This window comes from Oryctolagus cuniculus, chromosome 15, assembly GCF_964237555.1.
Source record: "Oryctolagus cuniculus chromosome 15, mOryCun1.1, whole genome shotgun sequence".
Lineage (NCBI taxonomy): Eukaryota > Metazoa > Chordata > Mammalia > Lagomorpha > Leporidae > Oryctolagus > Oryctolagus cuniculus.
In genome coordinates this window covers 63,420,263-63,447,708 of record NC_091446.1, presented here as the reverse complement: position 1 = coordinate 63,447,708, position 27,446 = coordinate 63,420,263, and the positions used below count along the sequence as shown (strand labels likewise).

The 27,446-nt window shown below is 56.9% G+C and overlaps 1 protein-coding gene across 3 annotated transcripts; it reads left to right on the top strand.

The window, feature by feature from the left end:
• The first annotated feature begins 5,609 nt into the window (after window positions 1-5,609).
• On the top strand, window positions 5,610-26,400 carry DNAJB12 (DnaJ heat shock protein family (Hsp40) member B12). 3 transcript variants are annotated; one of them, XM_051823791.2, is made up of 9 exons: window positions 5,610-5,888; window positions 16,130-16,310; window positions 17,362-17,507; window positions 20,007-20,192; window positions 20,304-20,383; window positions 21,335-21,444; window positions 22,659-22,831; window positions 23,617-23,750; window positions 24,639-26,400. In XM_051823791.2, the coding sequence occupies exons 1-8, from the start codon at window positions 5,756-5,758 to the stop codon at window positions 23,724-23,726; spliced, it is 1,119 nt and encodes a 372-aa protein (XP_051679751.1). In that variant the 5' UTR covers window positions 5,610-5,755; the 3' UTR covers window positions 23,727-23,750; window positions 24,639-26,400. The 3 variants fall into 3 exon arrangements, with proteins under 3 accessions (XP_051679751.1, XP_008268204.1, XP_051679750.1); XM_008269982.4 differs by having other exon boundaries at window positions 5,630-5,888; window positions 23,617-23,714; XM_051823790.2 differs by having other exon boundaries at window positions 5,646-5,888; window positions 23,617-23,756.
• Window positions 26,401-27,446: the final 1,046 nt, after the last annotated feature.

Sequence of the window (27,446 nt, the reverse complement as noted above, 5' to 3'; positions counted from 1 at the left end):
AGGCAAAGATCAGTTTCTAGGACCTACCTCGGGGAAGAGAAATTCTAATTTCTGTGGCCTGCCCTGGGGAGAGAGGTCTGAGCCAGGAACCATGGAGGGAGACCAAAAATAGGGCTCAGAGGAGATCGGGCACGTTCAGGGTGGTATGGCCGTAGACCAAAAATAGGGATCATAACAGCCTGCCGCTGTACAGCACAGTGGGTCTTTATCATTTCTGTGCTTAGAGTCCCCAGCCCAGGGACCCCGGAAGCTGCGCTGGTGCTCAGCCCTGACTTAAGTCTGTGTTCCCGCAGTCCACGTCACACCACATCACACACACACCCGTGCACTGCACGTCCCTGCAGGCATGTACCACAGGCTAATCCATGAGGAGGGTTTATTGCGGGAGAGAATTTAGAGCCTGCAGTTTTCTGAAAAGGAGGCTGTGCTGGGTCACATTTGCACACAGCAGAGGCCACTGGGGAGCAAAAGAGCAAAGGAAAACCTGCCCGGCACTCCCTTGTTGGATTCAGTTAACAGACAGGCACTGAGCCCTTATTGGGGACAGGCCGTGTACTCAGGCCACGGGCAATGTCAGGGCAAGATCTCCAAGGTTAGCTGGAGACAGGATTGGAGCCCACAAGCTAAGGGCACCAAGCATGTAGCGTAGGGAAGGGGGGTACCCCTGGAGCGGGCAGGCTCCAGCGCCGAAAGAACTCAAAGCAAGGCGAGTTGGGTACAGTGGGTTAAGCCGCTGCCTAGGACCCCAGCATCCCACACTGGAGGCTGGTGTGAGGAAGTGGAAGACAGCTGGAGATGCCTCAGAGAGCTGAAGACAGGTCTGCCACATGACCCAGCCATCCCACTCCTGGGAATTTACCCAAACAAAATGAAATCAGCATATGAAAGAGTTACCTGTACCCCCATGTTTATCGCAGCTCAATTCCCAATAGCTAAGATACAGAATCAACCCAGATGTCCATCAACCGATTGACTAATGAAAATTGTATTCGTACACTATGGAATACTCAGCCATAAAAAAAGAATGAAATCCTGTCCTTTCCGACAACGAATGCAACTGGAAACGACTATGCTTAGTGAAATAAGCCAGTCCCAACACAAAAAGACAAATATCATGTTTTCTCTGATTTGTTGTAACTAATATGCAGAAGACAAAAAAAGTGTATGAGCAAAATTGACATTTTGAGATGCTTAGAGTTTACACCCCTTGTCTTTACTGTTAAGGAACATTGGTTTTTCTACTTAAAAAAAAAAAAAAAAAAAAACTTACATGCATTCATTTATTTGATACTTAAAGTAACCCTACAAGTTAGGAGAGATGGGTGATAAGGAATGGGGACTAATACTAACGAGTATTATCTCTTCATCTCATTTAGCCCTCGCAAGTCAATATTAGCTCCCACTTACAAATAAAGAGACCGAGGCACAGAAAGGTTGCACGCATGACCAAGGGTCACACAGTAGTCGCAGGTCTTGCAGAGCTACGCGTGTCTGATCGCGGCTGCTCTTCGAGCTAGGCTCTCCAGACCACGTGTTGTGCACAGACGTGTATGTGTGTACGTAGTTACACATCTCCTGCATGTACCCAGGTAGAATTTCATCAGCTGCTACTCTGATACACCAGTGTTCTCTGAGAAGGAACTTGTAAGCTTACATTTTCACTAAGAATACGATTGTTAAACAAATTTTTTTCAATTTTCTTTTTAACTTTTATTTAATAAATATAAATTTCCAAAGTACAGCTTATGGATTACAGTGGCTTTTTCCCCCCATAACTTCCCTCCCACCCACAACCCTCCCCTCTCCTGCTCCCTCTCCCCATCCATTCACATCAAGATTCATTTTCAATTCTCTTTATATACAGGTCAGTTTAGTATATATTAAGTAAAGATTTCAACAGTTTGCTCCCACACAGAAACACAAAGTGTAAAATACTGTTTGAGTACTAGCTATAGCATTAAATCTCAATGTACAGCACATTAAGGTCAGAGATCCTACATGAGGAGTAAGTGCACAGTGACTCCTGTTGTTGACTTGATTGTTAGACAAATTTAAAAATCAGATTTTTTTACAGGAAGCTTTTAATGAAGTAAATATAAAGACACATTAGGTTGTGAATTTTATGATTGTCATTTATTGATCTGTCATACAGGGAGAAACTATTTAGGAAAGATATATACTATTTAATGAATATCAAGTTGGACTAATTCACCTAAAGAATCACTTCGCTGTAAAACCTGTTAGGATGAATGGGATAGAACTATAAAAATGATGAAGAGAAACAGTTACTTAGGTGAGTTATCCGTATATTTTTAAATGAAGGCTTATCTATATAGTTTTACTCTGCGATAGCAATGAGCTGTCTAATATTTTAGTTCAAGACACTGAAAATTCCCTTCTAGTATGAATTTAAATGTAATAATTTCCAAGAAAAAAAAGGATACTACAATGTAAGGACTTATTCAGCAATACATCTGATCAGGTTATGAAGACTTTTAATTTCATATTCTACTTAGTAATTACTAGTAGTGCTAATGCTTAACAAATTGTATTTCACTACCTACAAAAATTATATAGAACTTCCTGTGAGCATTTTATCAAAATACACCACGCAATCAATACCAGGAGAAAAAAAAAAGGGTTCCCACCACACGCACTCAGCCCACCTAACCTGGCCAAAAGTCAGACTACATGCGGCAATGCGAGTGGAGTCCCGCATCAGAGCCACAGTTCGAATCCTGGGCCGCCTCCAACCCAGCTCCCTGCTAATGTGCCTGGGACAGCAGCAGAAGTTGGCGCAAGTGCTTGGGCCCCTGCACCCACGTGGGAGACCCGGAAGAGGCTCCTGGCTCCTGCTTGTCGCAGTCCTGGCTGTGGCAGCCATTTAGGGAGTGAACCAGCGGGTGGAAGACCTCTTTTTGTCTCTTTTCTCTGTCACTCTGCCTTTCAAATAAAGAAAGAAATAAAGGCGGCTTTGTCACGTCGTAGACACTGAGGAAAGCGCGGCTGTCCCAGTCGTGCCCCGCACTGGAGGACCCCGGCCCCAGGCCGGCTCCAAGCACTCAGTCGGGAGAGGGCCCTCCTCCCGCCCCGGCAGCTGGCCGGAGCAGTCCAGCTCCCAGGCTCAGGCAGCCCATTTGAAAGCGGTCCCGGAGTTACCCATTAACAAGGTTGGGGCCTTGGCTCCTGGCGAACTTGACTCTCAGAGTGGGGCTAACGTCCCCATCACCGTCTACTCCGTAATGGAGCAGCGGAGCCCCAAGAAGCCGGCAGCCAGACCTCTCCAGACTCCAGGGCGAGGGCGTGGGCGTGGGCGTGGGCGCGGGCATGAGCGGCCTTGACCCCAGGACTTTCCCCGTCCCACTTCCAGACCTGCCCCTCCTGGAAGCCAGAGCCGTTCACGTGGACACCCACGGCCACGCAGCCGCGAGGTCCACATTGCCGAGATGGTGGGGCGGCGCAGTTCTTCAACAAGAAGCACCGGAGACAAGTTTCGGTGAACATGTCCAGTTTTTTTTATTAATGATCAAGCATAAGCTTTTAAAGGGCAGGCAGGGGGCGTAGCTACTTCAGGGCCACACTGATTTTACAGGATAGAGCGATATTGGCGCCGCTATGCTTCTCCAATCAGCTTGAAGGCCACGTAGGCTCCCAGGTGGCCCAGATGGGCCTGGGCCACGCCCGGGAGCTGTTTGCCTGATTGGCAATCACAGGGCCCTTCCATGGGGTTGGGGGTGGGGGAAAGGTGCGTGGGCTCGTGGCCCTGCCAGCAGTCAGGTCAACCTCCTGCGTGGGCTAGGCAGGCGATCCCCCAGCCAGGCACAGGATCACCCACACATCTGTTCTGTCTACATGCACTTCCTTGGTGCGTCTAGTCTGATAGCTTTAAATACTATTTATATACATAACAGCTTCCAAAACTGTACTTCCTGCTACAGCTTCTTCCTAAACCCTTCATATCCACGACTTCCTTTCTACTTCTACACCTGACTGTAAGATGTATCACAAACTTAAGATGCCCCAAACACTCCATATCCACCCCTCAGCGGGCCTAACTGCCCCTCAGCTCCCCCGTTGCCCCAGCGTGAATGAACGGGAATTCTGCGCTTCCAGTTACAGTCATGCTCGGGCCTCTCACGCTCTCACACCCCACGTGCTTGGGATTAGCCAAGTGGTCTTGACTGTGTCTTCCAGAAATATCCAGAATACACTTCTCACCATTCTCCATCATCACCTTATCCAAGCGACCACTAACTCTCACCTGGATGGTAACAGTGGTTTCCAGCACAAAAGGCCCACAGAAGGACGAGGAATAGCCAGTGAGTGGACTTGGCGACGTGGAGGCCCCCGGTAACCTTGACATGACTGCCTTGCCTGCACGAGGAACCGGACCCACTCTGCAGTGGCCTCCTGTGTGCTCCCCGCAGCGCATCTCCTGATCCAGAAACAACCCACCGCGGGAATTCCCACTCCACTGTTCCTTCTGCCTGAATTCAGGTGCCTCTTAAGATGATAAGCTGGGGGGCCGGCGCCGCGGCTCACTAGGCTAATCCTCTGCCTGCGGCGCCGGGACACCGGGTTCTAGTCCCGGTTGGGGTGCCGGATTCTGTCCCGGTTGCTTCTCTTCCAGTCCAGCTCTCTGCTGTGGCCCGGGAGTGCAGTGGAAAATGGCCCAGGTCCTTGGGCCCTGCACATGGGAGACCAGGAGGAAGCACCTGGCTCCTGCCTTCGGATCGGCGCAGTGCGCTGGCCGTTACAACCACTTGGAGGGTGAACCAATAGAAAAAGGAAGACCTTTCTCTCTGTCTCTCTCTCTCTCACTGTCCACTCTGCCTGTCAAAAAAAAAAAAAAAAAAAAAAAAAAAAAAAAAAAAAAAGATGATAAGCTGGGGCCAGCGCTATGGTGGAGCAGGTAAAGCCGCCACCTGCAGTGCTGGCATCCCATATGGGTGCTGGTTCAAGACCCAGCTGCTCCACTTCCGATCCAGCTCTCTGCTATGGCCTGGGAAAGCAGTAGAAGATGGCCCAAGTCCTTGGGCCCCTGCACCCGCGTGGGAGACCCGGAGGAAGCTCCTGGCTCCTGGCTTCGGATCAGCCCAGCTCCAGCCTTTGCGACCATTTGGGGAGTGAACCAACTGATGGAAGACCTCTCTCTCTGCAACTCTGCCTCTGCTTCTCTGTAACTCTGACTTCCAAATAAATAAATAAATCTTTAAAAAAAAAAGATAAGCTCTGAGTGATTTCTCTTAATGATAAAGACAGCTCTCAGCAGTACCCCAGCCTCCCCTGTATTCGTCCTCACTGCGTTCATCACTGTGTGAACATACCTGCTTACTGGATGTCTCTGCACGCCCTACACACACTGGAATGTAAGGGGCATGAAGGCATCCTACAACTATGTCAGAAATAGTGACTACTCGTCAAATACATGCTCAATGAAAAAATAAATGCCTTCGTCTCAAACACAGACATGACCGCCAGGAACCTGCAACCATCCTCAACTCTAAGGAAGTGGTACCTCGAGCCCTAGGTATGTGGGCACGCACTATTACAAATTCCTACGCCGAACGTCCCTCTCTTCGAAGACATACGGTAGTGCTTCCGCCCTAGCTCGGCTCTCGCTCAGATCTCGGGAAGGAGGGGCGGAGGGCCATGTCATCATTGTGCGCCGGCCTGCCCCGCGACGCGCCGGCGGCTGGCGCAGCCTTTCGCTCGCCCGGCCTCCCCCTCCCTGGTTCCGCGCTCTGGTTCCGCCATGGAATCCAACAAGGATGAAGCCGAGCGTTGTATTAGCATCGCCCTCAAGGCCATCCAGAGCAACCAGCCCGACCGGGCCCTCCGCTTCCTGGAGAAGGCACAGCGGCTGTACCCGACGCCGCGAGTTCGCGGTGAGTGTCAGGTGCCGAGAGACGGAGGGACGAAATTGGAACTGAAGGGGGGAATACGGGAACGGACCGACGGGAGCAGTTGGGGGAGGGGGAGGGGTGGTGAGGCGCGGCTACGCCTGCGCACTGCGTCGCGCGGTGGCTGCTGGGAGGTGTAGTCTTTCCCTCCCTCGCTTGCTTGGGATGCTGGACGCCTGAAGATCGGGGTGTCGGGGACGTCGGCTTTCGGGGTGCTTGCAGACCGCTGTGGGATCTGACACTCTGGAGGATGCGATGCGCTGGCGGACGGGGCTCTTGGAGCTTACCGGGGAGCAAACTCGAACTACTTCTCCCAAGGGTCCTTTGGGTGGCCCAGGGCCAGTTGCCGGCCTGGGAAATATTACAGTTAGGGAAATAAACATAACTTCTCTGAGGGAGAGAAAGGGCTCTCGAGAGAAAGATTTTCGCCTCTCGGGCGCCCTGGAGAGGTGCCTCCATGTCTTCGCTCCCCCGCACGTCTGTTGGGCAGGGCCAGGGACCAGCCTCCCGAATCAGGAGCCTGCGTGTTTGCCCCCTCCACGCCACCGCCGGGACGGCCGTCCTGAGTCCTGGCCCCTCGCGCCCTAGGATGGACTTCGGGGCTGAGGGCCCTGGGTGGGGTGGGCCCTAGGGGCGGCTGCTGCGCGACCCTGGACTGAAAACTCCCAAGCCGTGCGCGGAGTAGCGAGCTTGTCTCCCCTCATCCCCTCACTTCACCCAGAACCCCTTCAAACAAACGTGCCGGCGCTGGCCTGGCTCACAGCAGGCCCTGGGAACGCCGGGCTCGCTCGGCCTGACCGCCACCCGCGGACCCTCCTGAGCTGGCCTTGCTCATCAGCAGGATGGGAGGCTGGCACGGGTTCTGCGGGTCCCAGCCGTGCCCACAGGGCCTTTTAGTTTAGAGAGTTGGGGAGACAGAGCAAGGAGCAGCGTCGTCACTCCGTGGATGAGAGGCCGTCCCAGAGAGACTTGCCCAGGATTCCACAGCTGGGCGCTGGGGAGTTCTGGGACTGGCGAGGGGTCGCTGAAGGAGGGCTGTGAAACTGAAGAGCTGCCGGCAGCCTGCTGAGCCTGCCCGGGTTATGCAATGGCGCCTGGAGAAGGCTGGCAGCAGAGGCGGCTGGAGCGCCTGAGCCTCCCTCCCGCCTGACTCTGCAGGTTGATCTTTGGCCTGTTTGCCTCTCTCTTGGAGAGAGTTCAGGGTGTGTTTGCCAGGCCTCCTGGGTAACCTGCTCGTGGAGCTTCTCCACACAGTAAGCCACGTGGTCTAAGTGGGGCGTCCTGGGGCTCTGGACCTCCGGCTGTTGGCTGTTGGCTGTCGGTGTTCTCACCCTGCTTGCTGGGGCTCAGGAGGAGGCAGGAAAGGAGCAGCCACAGGTCTGGTGTGTGTGTGTGTGTGTGTGTGGTGGGGGTCATGCTGTCCACCTCCTGTGCCCGTTCAGGGGCTGGGGGGTGTCCTCCCTGCAGCTCAGGCAGGAGAGTCGCCGGCTGTGTGTGTGTTTTCACTCTTCTGCCTAGAGCATGTGCCTCATGCATCGCCTTGTGCCCTCACTAGCCCTGCGCTGAGTTGACAAGGACCTGGGGTTAGCCTAGACCAGGGACAGGGAAATCTTGGCTAAGAAGTCTTAGATGGTTGTCTACACTGGGTGCTTTGGGCTTGGGCTCATTTCTGATACTCATTCAAGGCAGCAGACTTCTGTGGGAGATCTGCTTGCTGTGTTGTTTGTTTGCAAAGTTCGGTGCGTCGTGCTAAGTGGTGTGGTGGCGCTGGTGAGATGTGAGCCCTTGCTTCGGAGAGCTTACGGCCTAGTGAAGGAGACAGAGTTATGTGGGGAAACTACAGAGCAAAAGGTCCTGACTGTAACTGAGCAGAAATCCAGTCCGCACCATCCATGGGTGCACGGTGGGTGGGGCAAGTGTAGGGGACAAGCACGTTTGAACACGAAGCTGTGAGCTGTGCAGTCGGTGCTATTGCAAGGGCGTAAACATAACGTTACTCCACCAGAGGGAAGGCCGTGGAGAGTAAGATGGGAGACCGCATTTCAGGTGTGCTTTTAGGGGAATTTGAGGCTTAGAGAATGAAACAGTGGGAAAAGACATGGAGGACAGGGAGCCGGCACTGTGCTGAAGCGGGTAAAGCCACCACCTGCCGTGCATCCCATATGCACGCCGGTTCGAGTCCCAGCTGCTCCACTTCCGATCCAGCTCTCTGCTATGGCCTGGGAAAGCAGTGGAGGATGGCCCAAGTCCTTGGGCCCCTGCACCTGCGTGGGAGAACCCGAAGAAGCCCCTGGCTCCTGGCTTCAGATTGGCGCAGCTCTGAACCAGCGGATGGAAGACCTCTCTCTCTCTTTCTCTGCCTCTGCCTCTCTGTAACTGTCTTCCAAATAAATAAGTAAATCTTTAAAAAGGGGGGGGGGCTGGGAGGGGAAGATGGGTGGGGAAGGGGGTGCTAGTGGGATGTTCCAGAGGGGTTGTCAGTGTGGGACTCAGGAGAGACCTCAGGCTCCACGTGGAAGTCTGATAGCGTCTGCGTGACGGAGCGTATCAGAGCTGTGTGTGGCGAGGGTCACTGTGGGGACGGGTGGGACAAGGAGAGAAGGCTGCTGCAGGTCATTGTGGGCAGAGGCAGAGCGAGACAGAGCAGCAGCAGGAAGAGGTCCCAGGAGGTGGCAGCGGCCGGGTCGCCATGGAGAGGCGGATCAAGGAGGCGGTGAGCAGCGGCGCTGTCCGATGCTGCGGAGGCCACCTGGGAGAAGGCCAAGCTGAGAAGTCAGAGAAGGATCAGGAGCAGTTGTGGAGCGCGGCATTGGAGAGGTAGAAGCTCGCGTGGAGGGAGGGGCTGGAGAGGGAGGCTCAGAGCCACCTGGAAGGACTTGGCCTTCTCCACGTGACCTGAAGCTGATGCCATGGGAGGTGGCCAGGGAAGCCCTGGGGGCTGGATGGTTGCACCGTCGAGCAGTAGCTGAACTCTCAACTGGGAGGTCGCAGAGCAGGGGTGATGGACCTGGTTAGTCCCTTCCTGGGAGTTTCTGTCTAGCACCTGGCTGCCTGAGAGCCATTGGGTTTTCTGGGGGCTTAGCAGCAATGGTGGAAGGTACCAGATTTTCTAAGGAGCTCATGAAAACATCTGTAGGCCTCAGTTTCCCCAGCATGCAAAGAAGGTTGGCCAGCGCGGGCCCCAAGGCTGCCTGAGGTCTGGGCCTGGCTCTGGGCCCCGGGCTAAGTCAAGAAGGCCAGGCTGCATGAGCAGCCCACAGAGAGGGCAGGGTCGGCGTCAGAGAGGGAGCCACTAGTGCTGGCGAGGCCCAGCGTAGGGATGGCCGCTCAGTCTCGGCCGCCGCGAGCCCCATGCTGCACCCCCCGCCCCTTTCTCTTTGTTACTGAGTCTCGTGCCACCTGGGAGCAGCCCCGTGATGGATGAGCTAGCTTGGCAGGGGCACACAGCTGATTAGCAAAGGACTGACCGGTGTCCACGCCATCGGGACAGGCTCCCTCCCCACTCCGACCTCTGAGATCCTGAAACCCCTGCTTGCCTAAGGACAGAAGCAGCAGTCACACATACTGCACAGTGGTGGTCGCTGGGCATTGTGCTGAGTGCACTCACTCTCAACCCTCATGAGGGAGGTACTTTTAAAAAAAATTATTTTTACCTATTTGAAAAGTAGAGAGAGAAAGCCCATCTGTTGGTTCTCTCCCTAAATGCCTGAACAGCTGGATCTGTGTCTGGTTCAGAGCCAGAGCCAGGAGCCGGGACCTCCGTCCAGGCTCCCACGTGCGTGGTAGTGACCCAGTCATCACAGCCTCCCAGGGTCTGCATTGCCAGGAAGTTGGAATCAAGAGCTGGGGACAAGTGTCCGACGCAGGCACTCCGAGGTGGGACACGATGCCTCAGCCACTAGGTCAGGTGCCCACCGCAGGGAGACAGTTCTGCACGGAGAAACTAGGATGCCCCTGCTGGCAGTGGCAGAGCAAGTTTGAAACAGCCAGGCAGCCTGACTGTCTATGCTTGCGAGGGGCAGCCCCTGCTGGCCGCGGCCTCCACCTCCTCTGCCGCCTTCCCAGCTCCACCTTTGTCTTCTCCCCTTGGTTTTCTAGGAAGAATCAGAGCGGGCTTAGCATGAAGCTGTTACGTCTCCTAACTGTGGCATGTCCTGTCGGCCACTGTCACTGGGGAGGTAGCGGAATCGGGATGAAGCAGACATCCCACGGGCCTGGCGTGGGGGTCGCCCAGGCCGTGAGAAGCACCTGCTCGCCAGCAGCCAGGAGACGAACTTCCTACTCGAGCGGGGAACTGCAGTGTGACCCAGAGCACATCCATTCCCCGTAGGGCTCTCTTCCATCGGTGTGGCCAGATTCGAGTGGCTGACCCCATGTCACTGCCCTGAACAACTTCCAGAATCTTCCCTGAGAGGTACTGAGGAGAGCCCATCCGTTTCCTGGCTGATGCTTCTGTGTGTCTGTGGTGATTGGATGACTGCTAACGTTGACCTTAAGATACGTCAGGCTCAGTCTAGACCACTGAACTGCCAGAGAAACTGGAAGAAACAACTTCGTTCATTTTTATTTCTTCATTTGAGAGACAGAGATCCAGTCTGCTGGCTTGCTCCCCAAATGCCCGCAGTGCCTAGGGCTGGGCTGAAGCCAAAACCAGGAACTCAAACCAGGTCTCCCATGTGGGTGGCAGGAACCCAGTGACTTACGCCATGACCGCAGCCTCCCAGGGTCTGCGTTAGCAGGAAGCTGGAGTCAGGAGCCTGAGCCAGGAATGGAACTCAGACATTCAGGGTGGGACCCTGATCTCTGCTGCTGGGCCCAGTGCCCACCCCAACAACTTCCGTAAGAGCCCCCGGAAAAAGCAGCTCTGCTCCTTCCCACCTCAACCAGCGTCCCTTCGTCCGTTGCTTTCTTCCCTTGCCAGTCCTCTTGGTGCCTGCCTGGACTTGGCATTGGGCCTGCTGAGATCTGGTCCAGAGCCGGCTGAGTGCCGAGACTTGGCCTTCCTAAGCCTTGGAGCTCCTTCCAGCCTGCCCCCCACCCCCACTGGGGTTCCGCCACCTCCCTGGCAAGTCTGCTCCCATGGCCGCTCATGTCATCTGCCCAGGTCCTAGCAGCTGCTTGTTTTGAACTTTTTTTTTCTTTTGTAAGGATTTATTTATTTGACAGAGTGACAGAAAAAGGAGAGAGAACCTCCATGTATGGGTTCACTCCCCAATGCCCACAGAAGCCTGACTAGTCCCAGCTTAAGCCAGGAGCTCCATCCAGGTCTCCCACTGAGTGGCAGGGCCCTAAGCACTTGGGCCATCAGCTGCATCGTAGGCCCGTTAGCAGGAAGCTGGATCAGAAGTGCAGAGTAACCATGGTCAGGATGACCCACCTCCAACATGGATGTGGCTGTCCCAAGCAGGGCCTTAGCCCGCTGCAGCACAGTGCCAGCCCCTCATGTTGAATTTTCCCTCCGGTCCTTCTCTGGGCCATCCTTATACCACCGTTGTGAGGAAGCTGAGCTTCAGGTACATTTCATAAGCCAGCTAGTTAGTGGCAGAGCTGAAATTTGAACCTGGGGCTGTCTGAATCTAACATCCCTTCTATACTTGGAGTGACTTTGCTGGCAGCCCCTCCCCCCACCCAGACATGTGTGATCTGGAATAGCAGCACAGATAAGGGCTGGTCCTCCTGGGGTTCGCATGTCCCTCGGGCTGCCTGAGCAGCTGTGCCACTGTGGGCAGTGATGTGGGTAGTTAGTAAGGCCTGCCTTCTGGGCCGTTGTGACAAGCTCAAACTGATGCACGAAGAACATGTGATGGTGCCTGGCGCACGCGCATTGGGTGCTCCGTAATAGACCGATCGTCGGGACTGCCCCTCTGTCCCGGGGTGGGCTCTGCTATCAGCTCCTGCGCTTCGACTTCCCAGCTGCAGACTCGCCAAGCTTGCTGCCGTGGAGCTGCAGCGGCTCGGGTCAGAGCTCTGTTCCCTGTGAGCCCTGCTCCCGGCCCCGTGGGCGAGAGCCACGTGTGTTGCAGTAGTGGTTCTGAGTCCCAGCACAGCGCCGTGAGTGCAGCAGGCAGGTAGCGTGTTGGAAGGATGCTGGGAGCAGTCCAGGCAGTGCTGCTGTGACGTGAGATAGCACACACGCACACATGAGACGTGACACGGCAGAGGTCCAGGTGGACTGGGGCTCCTTACCGCACCAGGCATGACGGGGGAGGGGAGATCCTCAGAACTGATTTTGTGCCTGGAATATATGAGCAGAGGGGACTTCTGCCAGAGATTTGGGCCGTCCTCACTGAGTCAGCAGGCACCAAGGACTTGGATTTGGATAACTGACCTCATGCTGATGCACTGTGTCCACTCCGACATTAATGGCAAATGTGCGGGTAGGATGGGGTCTAGTGGCTGCCCTGAGAGCCTGGGGTGCCCGGGGACTGCCACAAACGTGGGGATCCTCACTGGGTGTGGATGGGATGACCTCGCATGGGTTATTGCCATCTAAGTTCATGCCACGGATATTTGGGGGGTGGCTGACTAGGCATTGCTGCGTCGTTTGCTACATTGTCATTTTCACTTTCCAAGTTCTCTCTCCCTAAGTCATCAACTATTGCCTGTGAGGCAGAGGCCTGGAATGACAGTCTCTTATCACTCACAGATTCATTATGTTTGGTAATCTGTGTGGGTTTCCAAGAGGGGGGTATCTTTCCCATGTTTGAGCCGCTTTCTAGCCAAAGGAAAGACAGCCACAGCACTGCTGCTGTAACAAAACAAATTCCTAGCACCTCAGTGGCTGATGGCATTCTGCAAGGGGTTCCCTACGTTAGATGAACATACAGTGGTCTATCAGTTCGTACGTATGTCCTGTGCTTAGTGGGGGACTTCCATGATTCGTTAGGTCAAGGCAGTATGCCCACACGGTGTCTCCGGAGCGTCACCTCTCTCGAGTAAGGGAAGATGACTTGGTTCTGAATTCTGGGATGATGAGTCCCTTATGTGAATTCGCTGGGCGAACCAAAAAGGAGGAGCCAAGAAGTGGCGTTACAATTCTGGATGGTGTGTGCCTAACCTGGGGTCACTTTGACCAAGGACAAGGAAAGGGGCGTAGGAGGGGTTCTGTGTTCACCCTCACAGAACCAAACAGCACACAAAACACCTAGTGGCCTACTTGCCGAAATCAAGGGGAGACCTCACCAAGTCTGACATGCTGTCTCTCAGTCACGTTGGTGCCAGATATTGCTGTGGATTCGTTCTGAGAGGAGAAGTGTGGTGGGGGCAAGAGGTGTGGAGTCACCACACAGACCCCGGGAGTCAGGTGAAAGCGGGCCAGAGGCAAGCAGCCTGCAGACTCATTTATTTCAGTTAGTACAGCAGCTTATATAGCCAAGGCAGCCAATCTGGTCAAGGGGCTGTTTATACCCTAACCAATCACAGCCTGTTGCTAGGCAGTTTCTGAAGCCATCCAATCACAGCCTGTTGCCAGGCAGGCTCTGTGGCCAGGGGCTTTCCAAAGCCATTCCTGAGTAACTGATGCTCGCTTGCCAGCGGCCATTTTGGCATGGCCTTCTCATTCCACCACACATGTGCTTGGTCTCTGTCCCCTTGAGGGAAACCCAGGTTGAGTTCCTAGCTCTTCACTTTTGCCTGGCCCAGCTGTTGCTGTAGGCATTTAGGAAGTGAATCAACAGATCAAAGTTCTGTCTGTATGTCTCTCTCTCTCTCTCTCTCTCTCTCTCTTTCTTTCCCTCTCTCTGTCTCTCTGCCTTTCAAATAAGTAAGTAAAAACAAGAACTTTTTTTAGAATAAACTTAGGAAACACTGGCACAGCGGTTTGGTGCAGTAAAAAAGTTGTGCCTTGGAACCCCCACATTCCAGATTGGAGTGCCTGGGTGCCAGTCCTGGCTCTGCTTCCGGCTCCAGCTTCCTGCCAGTGTGCACCCTGGGAGGCGGCCGTGATGGCTGCAGTACTTGCATCCCAGCCACCCATGCGGGAGACCCAGACAGAATTCCACACTGACTCCAGGCTGTGACCTGGCCTCCTTGGGCTGTTGCAGGCTTTTGGGGAGTGAAACTGGATAGAAAAATCTCTCTGTCTCTGACTCTCTGCCTCTCTGCTTTTCAAGTAAAATGAAAATAAATAATATTTTAAAAATAGAAAACATTAAAATTAGTACTAACTTACTGCTGATATGATATTAGTCTTTATACTAATGCAGATTTACTGTGAAAGTGTTTTAAAAAAGCAAAGATACAGGCCAGCGCCGTGGTTCACTTGGTTAATCCTCTGCCTGAGGCGCCGGCATCCCATATGGGCGCCAGGTTCTAGTCCCGGTTGCTTCTCTTCCAGTCTAGCTCTCTGCTGTGGCCTGAGAAAGCAGCAGAGGATGGCCCAAGTGCTTGGGCCCTGCACCCGCATGGGAGACCAGGAAGAAGCACCTGGCTCCTGGCTTCAGATCGGCACAGTGCCAACTGTAGCGGTCATTTGGGAATAAACCAACAGAAGGAAGAGCTTTCTCTCTTTCTCTCTCATTCTCTATAAATCTACCTGTCAAATAAATTTAAAAAAAAAAAGATACAAACAGGAAATAATAGCAGATAGTGCAATTAACTGAATATTTTGAATATTCAAAATGTGGGGTAGGACCAGCACTGTGGCATAGCAGGTAAAGCTGCCATCTGCAGTGCCGGTATCCCATGTTGGCACTGGTTTGAGTCCTGGCTGTTCCACTTCGTGTCCAGTTCCCTGCTATTGTGCCTGGGAAAGCAGTAGAAGATGGCCCAAGTCCTTGAACCCCTGCACCTGCATGGAAGACATAGAGGAAGCTCCTGGCTTCTGGCTTCAGATCAACCCAGCTCCAGCCGTTGTGGTCATTTAGGGAGTGAACCAGTGGATGGAAGACCTCACATTCTCCCTCTGTAACTCTGTCAAATAAATAAATAAATAAATCCTTTTCTTTTTTTTTTTTTTTTTTTTTTTAGATTTTATTATTTGAAAGTCAGAGTTACACAGAGAGAGGAGAGGCAGAGGGAGAGAGAAAGAGAGGTCTTCCACCCAATGGCTCACTCCCCAGTTGGCTGCAATGGCCAGAGCTGTGCTGATCCAAAGCCAGGAGCCAGGAATCTCCTCTGTGTCTCCCATGCAGGATGGGCCATCTTCAACTGTTTTCCCAGGCCATAGCAGAGAGCTGGATAGGAAGTGGAGCAGCCGAGACTTGAACTGGTGCCCATATGGGATGCTGGCACTGCAGGCCAGGGTGTTAGCCCGCTGTGCCACAGCGCTGGCCCCATAACTAAATCTTTTTTTTTTTTTAATGTGGGATAATGCAAAAAGAAGTGTGCAAATTTGAATGAGTTCAGTAGAAAACCTGAATTAAAAGCAAATACATCGAAGGAAATAAAGTAGAATTCAGTGAACTCTAAAGTGTTTATGTATGTGAAAGGCAGAGTGTCAGAGGGAGAGGGAGGGACAGAAAGAGATCTCCAACATGGGAAGCAGGCCACACAGCAGACTCAGAATCTTTCCTTAGGGCAGAGTTGGTCTTGTGTATATAAAGTTAATTAAAAATGAATCTTAATGAAGAATGGGATGGGAGTAGGGGTGGGATGGCGGGTATGGGAGGAAGAACTGTTATAGTCCTAAAGCTGTACCTATGAAATTTATGTTTATTAAATAAAAGCTTTCTAAAAATATATATAATTTTCAAAAAGACAAAAAAAAAAGAGAGAGAGAGGGATCTCCCATCTGCTGGTTCACTCCCCAAATGGCCACAACGGCCGGGACTGCACCAGGCTGGAGCCAGGAGCTCCATCTTAGTCTTCCATATGGGTGGCAGGGGCCCCAGCACCTGGGCCGTCTTCCACTGCATTCCCAGATGTATTAGCAAGAAGCTGGATCAGTAAGTAAAGAGGAGATGAATATACTTGTTTAAATATACTCTCAGGAAAATAAAGTAGAAATATAGATTTATCCGTGAATTTAGTGTTAACTTTCATTAGTAATGCCGTGCGTGCAGAAAACAGACATGGCCTACAGCCTGCCTCCTCCTGAGGACTGTGACGCCTCAGAGAGCAGGTGACTTTACTCCACTGGCACGCACAGGCCCACAGCAGGGAGGAGCGAGTGGCATTGCTGGGCAGGGATGCGGGGGCCCGGCCTCTCCTGGGCCACACAGTCCCTTGGCCGAGTCACACAGCCGTGCTGGAGCAGGAGCCCTCAATGCTGTCCTTGTCCTACACAGCCCTAATCGAGTCCCTCAACCAGAAGTCACAGTCTCCCGGGAGCCAGCCCCACTCCACAGACGCGCCCCATGCCACCCACAGGAAAGCAGCGGGGCCCGAGGGCCCCTCCGCCAACGGAGAAGCCGGAGGAGGAGAGAGCACCAAGGGCTACACTGCAGAACAAGTAGCCGCTGTGAAGAGGTAGCATGGTCCGGTGGGCCCTGGGATGGGCTGGGGGACGGAGGAGACTCACCAGGGGACCCCTGCGTACTTCCACAGGCCCTGCATAGTGTGGGAACCAGGACTCCACGGGTCCTCCCACCTGCACAGCCGCAGCATAGGCCCCTGCCACTGGCCCCTGCCCTGGCTGCGTGGGCCCGGGGCCTCTGACACGGCTCCATTTGTCAGAGATGGGACTTGGTGTCCCCGCCCAGATTCTCCCCAACCCACATCCCCGCCTCCGACAAAGACCTTTTCAGAGCAGTGGAGCCTGGAAGCAGAGTGCCCTCCAGGGCTGTGGCGGGCCCTGCAGAGTGGCCACCAGGGTTCCCGGGGCCGGCGCCCGCTGCTGTCCTCGCTCTGCGGTCTGCGGAATCCCTCCGGGCTGTGCTCACCTGCTGGCTGCCCGTGGAGACGCTGCAGGCTTCCAGACGGGGGTTTGCCCGTGTGTGTCCAGGCACCTATAGAAGCATAAACTGGGCTTAAGCGTCTGTGACAGGCAGGGTTTTGACCAGCCCAGTCCATCAGTAGTAGCCAGTAGAAGCTGACTTTGGAGCAGCAGGCTATCTGCAGGGATCCAAAAGGTCGGAAATGGTGGGAGAGCCCCAGGGGTCTGATGGGCACCAAGAGACCACTTCCATTTCTGTTCCCCACTCAGGACGCCCGTTGCCGGGGGAGACAACGCCTGGTTGAGCTGGGGACACACTTGCCTTGGGTGGTAGTCCACAGAAGGGCAGGCCCGAGGCCACCACCAGTGAGCGAGCTGTCAGCAAAAGAAGCGCGATAGCAGCTGCCCTTCTTAAGTGCTGAACATGCTCTTGGTGTTGCCAGTGGGCTGTGCCCACAGTTGGAGTCCACTGTGGCTCCTTTGTCCCTACGTCAGGCAGCTGCCCTGGGGAGCCCTCTGCCATGCCCGGCTGGTCCCTCAGCCTGCCCAGGGCTGTCTGTGCCCTGTACCGCCCGTTCCTCCCAGCCTCACTGCACAGCTCTGAGCCCATGCAGGGTGCCCCATCCGTGCTCTTCTCCCTCCCAGGGTCAAGCAGTGCAAAGATTACTACGAGATCCTGGGCGTAAGTAGAGGCGCCTCCGACGAGGACTTGAAGAAGGCCTACCGCAAGCTGGCCCTCAAATTCCACCCGGACAAGAACCACGCGCCCGGCGCCACTGAAGCTTTCAAAGGTGAGCTGGCCCCACATCCTGCGCTTTGGCGTTCGCAGCTCCTGTCCTTGGAGGGACCGAGGGCCCCAGACAGCTTTCCCAGCAAGTGGAGGGCAGGACGTGGGCCCAGGTCCAGGTTCCTGGGGTGCAAGAGCCTCTTCCCGGAAGTGGGTCCTGGCAGCCACCTCTGGCTGTGGAGCATCCAGCCGGGCTCAGATGGACTGCCCCTGCCTCCCCGGGGTCACAGGACAGGAGCTGAGCCGAGACTTCCAGGGCCTTCTCCAATCACACGGTGGGTGAGGGGAGGCGTGGACCTCCTGACTGGCCCTTGGGTGCTTCCCGTTAGGCAGCGGTCTCACTGTGCTGGGGGCAGAGAAGCCCCAGGGCGGGACCTCTGGCCCAGTGGCCTCATCAGTGCCCCCCCATCCCCACACCCCCACACACGCATCCCTCAGCCTGCAGGGGAGCAGCCTCAGGGACTCTGTGTGGGGATGGGTGCGTTACTTCCGGCTGAAATTGTCAGCTGCATTCACCTGTCCGTACCGACTCTGTGCCTGCACTGTGTTTCTGGGCTCTTCACTTGCTTATTCCCCAGACATCTCTGTCCCTCCGACCTCCCCGTCCACCTGCCCTGGGAGGCGGCGCAGTGGCTGGTCCCCGTCCACCTGCCCTGGGAGGCAGCACAGTAGCAGTCCCCGTCCACCTGCCCTGGGAGGCGGCACAGTGGCTGGTCCCTGTCCACCTGCCCTGGGAGGCAGCACAGTAGCAGTCCCTGTCCACCTGCCCTGGGAGGCGGCGCAGTGGCTGGTCCCCGCCCACCTGCCCTGGGAGGCGGCGCAGTGGCTGGTCCCCGTCCACCTGGCCTGGGAGGCAGCGCAGTGGCTGGTCCCTGTGGGCCTGGGCAGGGTGCTGTGCAGCGCTGGTCCATGGCCATAGCCAGGTGGGGGCCTGTAGCGGAGCAGCCCCCACAGCCTGCTGCTGTCTGCCAGAGGCCTGCCCTGCGGGAGAGGAGTGGGCCCGGGAGGCAGGACAGCCGTGGTTGATGTTCTTTGCGCTGACCTCTGCCAGCTGCCTGCCCCCGCAGGTACAGAGAGGCAGGACTCTCCCTGCTCACCCTCAGGGATTCCTGATGCTGCCATGGCCCACTCCTCCCAGTGGGCAGCTTGAGGAAAAGGAGCAGAGACCTGGAGGGCGCAGAGCTGGGGCCTGTAGGGGCACAGGCTTCCTACCCCAAAGCCAGGCGGGGCACAGAAGCTGGGAGCAGGCCTGCGGGAGGAGGGTCACCCCAGCTACGTGTCCCTGCTGCTTTCCAGCGCACGCTGAGGACGTCATGTATTGGGGTGGCCCCTGGTACACTGCAACTTGCGGATTATGTCGCCTCTAGGAAGGGCCGCCGCAGCCCATTGAGTGCCTTAGAGGAGAGGAGTGAGGATGGGGGTTTGGTGATTTTCATAAAGTCAGAAAACGGAACCAGGGGCCTGCGTTGTGGCCCAGTGGGTTAAGCCATCACGTGAGATGCCGGCATCCCGTATCAGAATGTTGGTTCAAGTCCTAGCTGCTCTGCTTCCCAGCTGGCTTCATGCTAATGCCCTGGGAAAGCAGTGCTTGGGCCCCTGCCAGCCACCTGGGAGACCAGGGCGGAGTTCAGGCCTTGAACTGGCCCAGAACTCCCTATTGTGGTCATTTGAGAAGTGAACCAGTGGATGGAAGGTCTCTCTTTGTCCCTCCCCCTCCCTCCCTCTCCTCTCTCTCTCTCTCTCTCTCACACACACACACACACACATACACACACACATACACATACTCCTTCTTTTAGATAAATGATAGATGGATTTTTTTTTATTATTTGACAGATAGAGTTAGAGAGAGGTCTTCCTTCTGTTGGTTCACCCCCCAAATGGCCGCCACGGCTGGAGCTACACTGATCTGAAGCCAGGAGCCAGGTGCTTCTCCTGGTCTCCCATGCGGGTGCAGGGCCCAAGCACTTGGGCCATCCTCCACTGCCCTCCTGGGCCACAGCAGAGAGCTGGCCTGGAAGAGGAGCAACTGGGACTAGAACCCGGCGCCCATATGTGCCGCAGGTGGAGGATTAACCAAGTGAGCCACAGCACCAGCCTAGATAGATCTTTCTTAAAAAAGAAAAAGGAGTTTTGAGGCAAGACATGTCCGGCATCGATTCCAGGCCTGCCGCTGAGAGCAGAGGCTTCGGCAGCCCCTGGCTTCTCTGTGCCTCAGTTTCCTCACAGGTCCAGAGTTGATGGGGTTTGTGTTAGGGGTCAGTGCACAGTGCCCGTGAGGGTTGTCAGCAGGAGGAGGGCGAGCGGCCTGGACCCTTGGCTGCCTGGGCGCCCAGAGTCACTCGGGAGTCTCCCACACTCGCAGCAGCCTTGCTTGCCACCTGCCCTCAAGCCTCCCGCTTCCTAAACCGCCCTCACAGAGCCGGAGCCAACAGCACCAAGCGCTTGGCTGTCGCTACCCCTCCCCCGCGTCCCTGGGCCTGACCGTTCGCCTGCTTTCCAGCCATTGGCACAGCGTATGCGGTACTTAGCAACCCAGAGAAAAGGAAGCAGTACGACCAGTTCGGCGACGACAAGAGCCAGGCGGCCCGGCACGGCCCTGGGCGCGGAGACTTCCACCGTGGCTTCGAGGCCGACATCTCTCCCGAGGACCTCTTCAACATGTTCTTTGGTGGTGGCTTCCCTTCCAGTGAGTTCCCCTCCCGGCTACGGCCCCATCCCCCTGGGGGTGATGGTGGGAGACCCAGTGCCAGCCTCCTCCTTTCCTTATCTTTCCTGACTCAGCTCCTCTGACCCCCAGGTAACGTCCACGTGTACAGCAACGGCCGCATGCGCTATACCTACCAGCAAAGGCAGGACCGCAGGGAGAACCAGGGTGACGTGAGTGAGGAAGGCGCCAGGGAGAGCAGGGGGAGGACGCCGAGCCCACCCCAGGGTGCGGGTCCTGGAGGAGGGCGCTTTCTCCTGTGCTGTCCATTCTGGGCCCCACGGTGCCACCACAACCCTTGGCCAAGGAGCCATCCTGGCCGCTCCTGCCATTCTGCTGAGCGACGCCAGAGGGAGCCACACTCCACGTTGCCTGCAGGCGTGGGGCTTTGCTGGGCGCTGCTGGGGCCTGTATTGCAGAAACTCCTCCACCTACGCGCAGGCTCAGTGTGAATGGCTTTTGTGCAGTCCCTCCTGCTGAAGGCCTGCGTAACGTTTTCCGGCAACACAAAGTCCATGAGAAAATTGTCAAGGGTGACAATATAGTGCTGACTCTTCTTCCTTCCTTTCAACACTCTTAAAAAAAAAAGCATATGCAAAACCGATAGCTAGATCTCGTAGGTCCGGCATTGCCGCACCGCGAGTCCACAAGCAGCCAGCCGCCGAGGTTACAGCCCTGCGGGCAGCTGCTCAGTGCTTGCAGTCCTGGCGGCAGAGGGCTCTGTTGCTCTGACAGTGTTGATTGTTTATTTGGTTGGAAATTTTTCTTTCGTACTTAACACACAAAAGAGGTTTTAAATCATCCTACAGTGAATGAATGCATGTTTTGATTTCTAAAGGTTTAGTTGGTGAATTTTTAAATTAGTAGATCGTATGGTGACAGTTTCCTGCAGCCTGCCTCCCGTTGTCCCGGCGGCAGCTGCTGGCCGAGTTTTTGGTGTCTTTTCACAAGTCAGCGCGAAGACCTCACTTGCCTGGACTGTGCTGTGTTTTATCTGGGAGCGCTGGCAGGCAGCGGAGCGGCTCTGTTTTGGGGTCCCGTTGCACTCGAGGAGCTGGTAGCATCTGTGGCTGATGCCACACACGCACAGGTCCAGCCAGGTGACCATTGGCTCTTCCCTGCAGGGCGGGCTTGGGGTGTTTGTCCAGCTGATGCCCATCCTCATCCTGATCCTCGTGTCCGCTCTCAGCCAGCTCATGGTCTCCAGTCCACCCTACAGTCTAAGTCTGAGACCGTGAGTACCTGCAGGGGGGCGAGGCCAGGGCCACGGCCACGGGCAGGCAGGGGCTTCCCGCCCTGACCCGGCAGGTTCTCCGTCACAGTGCACAAAGCTGGCTGAGAATCCGAAACGGCGGCTCTGTTGGGCCAAGGTTCCCCGTCTTTTCCGGGGTTCCGATTCCCTCAGACTGTGCAGTGGAAGCTGCAGGCCTTAGGCTTTGCAGAGATGTCCGGGACTTCGTGACTGCTACCTCATGTCCCACTTGAGCTGCTGAGATTGGAATCTCCGGGTGGGGCCATGGGCGGAGCAGGGGCTGGAGAGTCAGAGCAAAGACGGCTTGGACTCCTGGCCTGTGCACTGGGATGGTGTGACCTTGGACAAGTTACATGACCTCAGTCTCCCCATCTGTGAAATGGGAATTCCACATGTGCTTGCTTGTGAACAGGAGTAACACATGTGAGTGCCTGGCTCAGTAGCGTCCAGCAGCAGCTGTTGCAGGGTTAGGTGACCTCCGCGGCCAGCAGAGGTTTGGCCCTGTGAGGGGTCTGCTCCCTTCACGGACTTCCAGCGCCTCGGCCAGCCTGGCATGCGGTCCGCAGTGGGTGCTCGCCTCCCGTCCAGGGTCCAGGAAGCCCTCTGCTCCTCCCAGGCCGCCCGGAGCCTGGCACACTCCTGCTCGGAGACAGCAGGGGGCAGAGCTGGCCCACTGGACCCACAGTCTCTGCTCAGCCTCCTGTGGCCAAGCGCCAGCCCTTTCCTGCAGCTGGGGCGGGCAGGGGCTGTCCTTGGGGGCCGCCTCCTGTCTGCGTGTTGAGGCTGCTCAGCAGGCTGCAGAGCCCGTGGAGCGTGGCCTCCGTGTCCTTGGCCCCGGAAGCTGCGACTGCTCCTGGCTGTCCTCTTAGCTCGGGGCGTCAGTTCCCGGGGGGCGGGCAGGCCCTCAGCGATGACTGGCCCAGGGAATGAGTGACACAGGGCTGGCGCCTGCACTCCTTCCCCAGTCCCAGAGACTAGGGCCACCCCTCAAAAGGGACTTCTCCCCCCCGCCTCCCCCCGGCCCCCAGTGTCAGCGGTGTGTGCTTGTCACCATCCAGGCCCCTTGTGCCGGAGCGACCCTGGCCTTTGCCTCAGGCCCTCGTTCTGGGCAGTGCGCGAGGGCCTGCCCTGTTTAGGAGGGAACCCACTCCTGGGAAGGCCCAGGCCCACTGAACGCCCACTGTACTTCCGGCCAGGTCGGTGGGCCACATCCACAAACGAGTCACTGACCACCTGAACGTCCCGTACTACGTGGCCGACACCTTTGCCGAGGAGTACACGGGCTCCAGCCTGAAGACGGTGGAGCGCAACGTGGAAGACGACTACATCGCCAACCTCCGCAACAACTGCTGGAAGGAGAAGCAGCAGAGTGAGTGTGCGCGTGTGTCCGGGCAGACCCTGCAGCGGGGCGGCCTGAGTGTGCGTGTGCGTCAGGGCAGACCCTGCAGCAGGGCGGCCTGAGTGTGCGTGTGCGTCAGGGCAGACCCTGCAGCAGGGCGGCCTGAGTGTGCGCCTGCATCCGGGCGGACCCTGCAGCAGGGCGGCCTGAGTGTGCGCCTGCATCCGGGCGGACCCTGCAGCAGGGCGGCCTGAGTGTGCGCCTGCATCCGGGCGGACCCTGCAGCGGGGCGGCCTGAGTGTGCGCGTGCGTCCGGGCGGACCCTGCAGCGGGGCAGCCTGAGTGTGTGCGTGTGTCCGGGCGGACCCTGCAGCGGGGCAGCCTGAGTGTGCGCCTGCATCCGGGCAGACCCTGCAGCGGGGCGGCCTGAGTGTGCGCGTGCATCCGGGCGGACCCTGCAGCGGGCGGCCTGCGTGTGTGTGTGTGTGCGTGTGTGTGTGTGCGTGCGTGCGTCCAGGCGGACCCTGCAGCGGGCGGCCTGTGTGTGCGTGCGTTCGGGCGGACCCTGGGAGCAGGGCAGGAGGAGGCCTTGCCCCTACCTGGTGCCGGCCTCACCCGCAGGCAGCACAAAGGGCCCTGTCCCAGGTTGGGACTGCTGCTCCAGGGTCCTCCCTGTGGGAAGCCAGCTCTGCCCAAGCCCCTAGGCCTTTCACGGCCTTCCTCCTCCCACAGGCCCAGGCAGGCTTCCTGTGGATTCTGGGAGGCATGGGGGTGGGGCTGGGTGGGGGCTCTGACCCATTGCCATTGCTTTGCAGAGGAAGGCTTGCTGTACCGGGCCCGCTACTTCGGTGACACCAATATGTACCACAAGGCACAGAGGATGACCACCCCAAGCTGTAACCGGCTGTCAGAGGTGCATGGATAGTCCTGGGCCCGCCACACCACCAAGGTCCAAGTATGAGCCGGGGCTGCCTCTGCCTTGCAACTCCTGCAGCTTTGGCTCTGGTCATGAGGCAAAGGAGGAAAGGAGAGGGGAGGGAGGAGGCCAGGTGTCGTGACAGACCCGCCTCCAGTCCAACCTGCGGTCTCCGGAGGCGGCAGCCCTGAGGCCTCCTTGGAAACTGCTGCTGGTTTCACCCTCTGGTGATGCTGTCACCCCACGCGCCCCCTACTCTCTGGCTCTACGGCTGTGGGGTGCCCCAAAACCAGGCAGGGTGCAGCGAACCCCAGGTCCTTTTCCAATCACAGCACCCTATAGTCTGTGCTGGGATGTAGGCCCCCATATATTACCGGGCCCAAGATAGCCCTCCTGCACTGCACACCTGATCCCAGGCAGGACCTTGTGGGAACAGGTGGACCAAGAGGAAACGGAACTAGACGCCTGGGCAGCCTGACAGCCCAGAAGAGGAGAAGCCTGGGCACCGTGGTCACTGCCCGGTAGGCCCCAAGGCCCTCTCTTGAGTGTACCACACCTTGCGGCCTGGAAGCCACAGGCATCCGGCCCGCCCAGGCATCGCACCTGTGGTCTGAGAACGGCAGCGGAAGGTCACGAGTTCAGGTTCAGATGCAGCCGCTTGGTACAGGCACCCCCTCTGCCTGTGTGTGGGCTGTGGGCTGTGTTCCCAGCATCTGCCAGAGGGGCAGCACAGGGAGAGGCTCCTGGCTGTGTGGGTCCCCGCCCAGCCCCTCCCTTGGCAGACTCTGCCTGCAGGCCCTTTGTTGGAGCTTCCGGAAAGAAGTGCAGCACCCCGCAGGGGCACGGAGGTCTGCTTGTGTGGCGGAGCTGGGGCGCCAGCAGCGGGGCTGCCGAGCTAACTGTTCCCCCTCTCTTCCCCAGACGATGAAATCCCTGGAGAACTTTTGGTGACACGCACTGAGCCAAGGTGATAGACTGTATATTTAAAGAAAGACATACAAAGAAAAAAAATTAAAATGGAATTGGAGGCCCAACGCCACACAGCTGCCCTCTCTCTCACCCAGCGACACGGACGGCTCTTAGGACAGACGAAAGCCCTGCCGCGGGGCTGCCTCCCTGCTTCCCGGGCCTGGCAGAAGCTCTGCACCTGCTCTCTCCTAGGATACAGAAACCATGGCAACGGAAGGAGAGTGGAACCCTCCTGGCACATGTCTGTGGGAAGGGCTGGGGGCACCCAGTGGCCGTTCCCCCACCAGGCAGCTTTCAGGAGAAGCCAGGCAGAGTGGTGACCAAGGGGAGAGACAGAGGAAAAGGAAGGAACACTCTCCGTAGAGCGTAATTTGTAGATGTGTGTGTATGTGTATATATCTATTTATATGTAAATAGGCATATATGAAGATATATATATATATTCTACTTTTTAACTATGCAGGGATTTGGCAAGGTTGTTTAGCTGATTTCTTCCAGGTCTTAAAAGACGAGGCCGGTTGTGGGGAAGGCAGCCCGGTCCGTCCAAAGCTGGGCATTGGCCTTGGCTGCCAGCCCGAGGCAAGCCAGGGGGGCACTCAGCGTCGCCCACCCCAGCCCGTTTTAGATGGCAGCAGTAATCATGGTAGTCTAAATCTGTAGAAAACTTCTAAAGGTCACCAGGTTGGCGGTTAAGCTGTGGGGAGAGGGGGGCCAGGTGCCCCTAGGGAAGGAGCCAGGTCAGTATTGAGTCATGTGGAGGCCCCAGGTAGGGCCTGCTGGTAGGAGACTGGCCACCCCATGAGCCCGGGAGCCCCCCGGCCAGCCCCCCACACCCTCCAGGGCAGCAGGGCCTGGAGTGGAGACCAGGTTCTACTTAAGCATCTCCCCAGCCCTAAGTTCCTGAGCAGGTTTTGCCTTAGAGGTGCCACGGGGCACAGCTCCGTCATTGCCGCTGGTTTTCCAGAGTGGGGCACCACGGACTCAAAAGGTTCCTCTCCGAGAGTCAGCAGGTGGTACCCGGGACCCTGGCCCGCAGCCCAGCTGCTGAAGAAGAGGCGGTGCCGCGGGCGCGGCCACCTCCGAGAAAGGGGCTCTGCCCGGCCGCCTGCTGCACCGCGCACAAAGCAGAGTCCCGAACCAGAGTGTCTTCTCTCCTCACCTTCAGACGCAGATTTTCTCGGAACAGTGCTCGCTGCCGGGGAAGGAGGGGGTTCTGCATCCCCGTGGGGTGTGCCGGGCCGATTGGGCTGGTTGGAATCTCCCAGGTCTCCTGCAGCGGCGGCCCTGTGTCATCGCACTGCCCTCCAAAGCCTTACTCCCCCCAGCCGCCCGCAGAGAGGGAGCCCTGGCTGCCCACCTGCATCTTCTCCCGTCTCTTGGTCTTAAAGTACCCAACCAACGGGATGCTGGCTGGGAAGGAAGTTGGATAAGGAAATGTCAGACCTGTTTTTTAAACAAGGCCCCACCCTGCAATGAAGTGGCCACCCTGGCCCAGGGAGATCGCGAGAACTGGATGCGGGCCGGAGCGCCCCGCCATGGTGGCCCTGGTGCTCTGCCCCCACCGCCCCCGCCGCCCGGCTGGTCTTGGTAGACGTCCCTAGATGGCTGAGCCACGTGCAATAAGAACACAGATCCTAAAGGATCCCTGACAAGCTGTATTTCTTGAATTAGAATTCTGAAATTGTACATCTATAAATATATGTTTATTATGTGATTGGCCTTGGTTGGTCAGCATTGAGCAGGGGTGCGTTGGGGGTGGGGGGTGAGACGCAAGTACTACCTGTTGCCGCTGACACTTCCCTGTGGCAGGGCAGATTGCATCCGGGCAAGGGGGAAGGCCTGGGCTGTGTCCAGGGCACAGGGCCCTGGGGTCCCCTGACAGCAGTCCTGGGTGGGCACCCGGGCCAAGACCACCGTCCTCTGCTTTCCTGTTCCTTCCCCCTCGGCCCCTCTGGCCTGCGGTGTCCTGAGCACAGCCTCCCCACTCCCTCCTGCCTCACCCTGCTCAAAGCTCAAGTCCAGGGGCGGCCACAGCATTTGTTGGCTGTGCTGTCTTCCTAGCCGCTGTCCCCACACCGCCCCCACAGGCCGGCCTCCTCCCCGGGAGGTGGGAAAAGTTGAAAACGTGGCAACCCAGTCAGCTCCCAAAGACGAAGAGTGCAGATCTGCCTGGGCCTCCTGGAGACAGGGCCCGGCAGCCCTGACTGGCGGGCTGAGGCCCCTCCCGCCACCGCGCCAGCCAAAGACAGGCGGACTCCCCGGTGGTGCCACCGCAGCCCGGGAGCTCATTGGCTGCCCCACCCGGGGTCACCGCAGCCTGCTCAGGTTTGCAAGCTGCCACTTGTTAGCTGCAGCGGACCCAAGTGTTGCCAGGGCCCTCCCCCCATTCACCCCTCCATCCCCCTGCCCTCCCCACTGAGAGCCAGAAGGGGTGGGCCCTCTGGGTCTGTTTGCCTCAAGAAAGGTTTGCACAAGTACACCCCGCCCTGTCAGGTGGCAAAACAAGCCACTATCCGCCTGGGCTCTGGAATCTGCCAGCTTATCTGCATGTCTCATGTGGCTCAGCTCTAGAGAAGGAAGTGCTCCCCCAAGGGGCAGAGAGCAAGCACCCTGTTGGCCCCGGGCCCATTGTCGCCAGACAAAGTCACCCGGCTGTCTAGGCAGGCACTCAGCAAGCAGTGCCAAGACTCAAGTTCACAGACAGTCAACAGTGTCACTTCTGGAGCCACTTGGGAGCCCTACCAGACATCCCACCGTGTG

Excerpts from the sequence above, each read along its gene's own strand:
- DNAJB12 (XM_008269982.4), top strand. The coding sequence starts at position 5,756 with ATGGAATCCAACAAGGATGAAGCCGAGCGTTGTATTAGCATCGCCCTC. Across the intron at positions 5,889-16,129 it reads CCCGACGCCGCGAGTTCGCG|CCCTAATCGAGTCCCTCAAC; the intron begins GTGAGTGTCAGG and ends TGTCCTACACAG. Across the intron at positions 20,384-21,334 it reads GCAGGGAGAACCAGGGTGAC|GGCGGGCTTGGGGTGTTTGT; the intron begins GTGAGTGAGGAA and ends TCTTCCCTGCAG.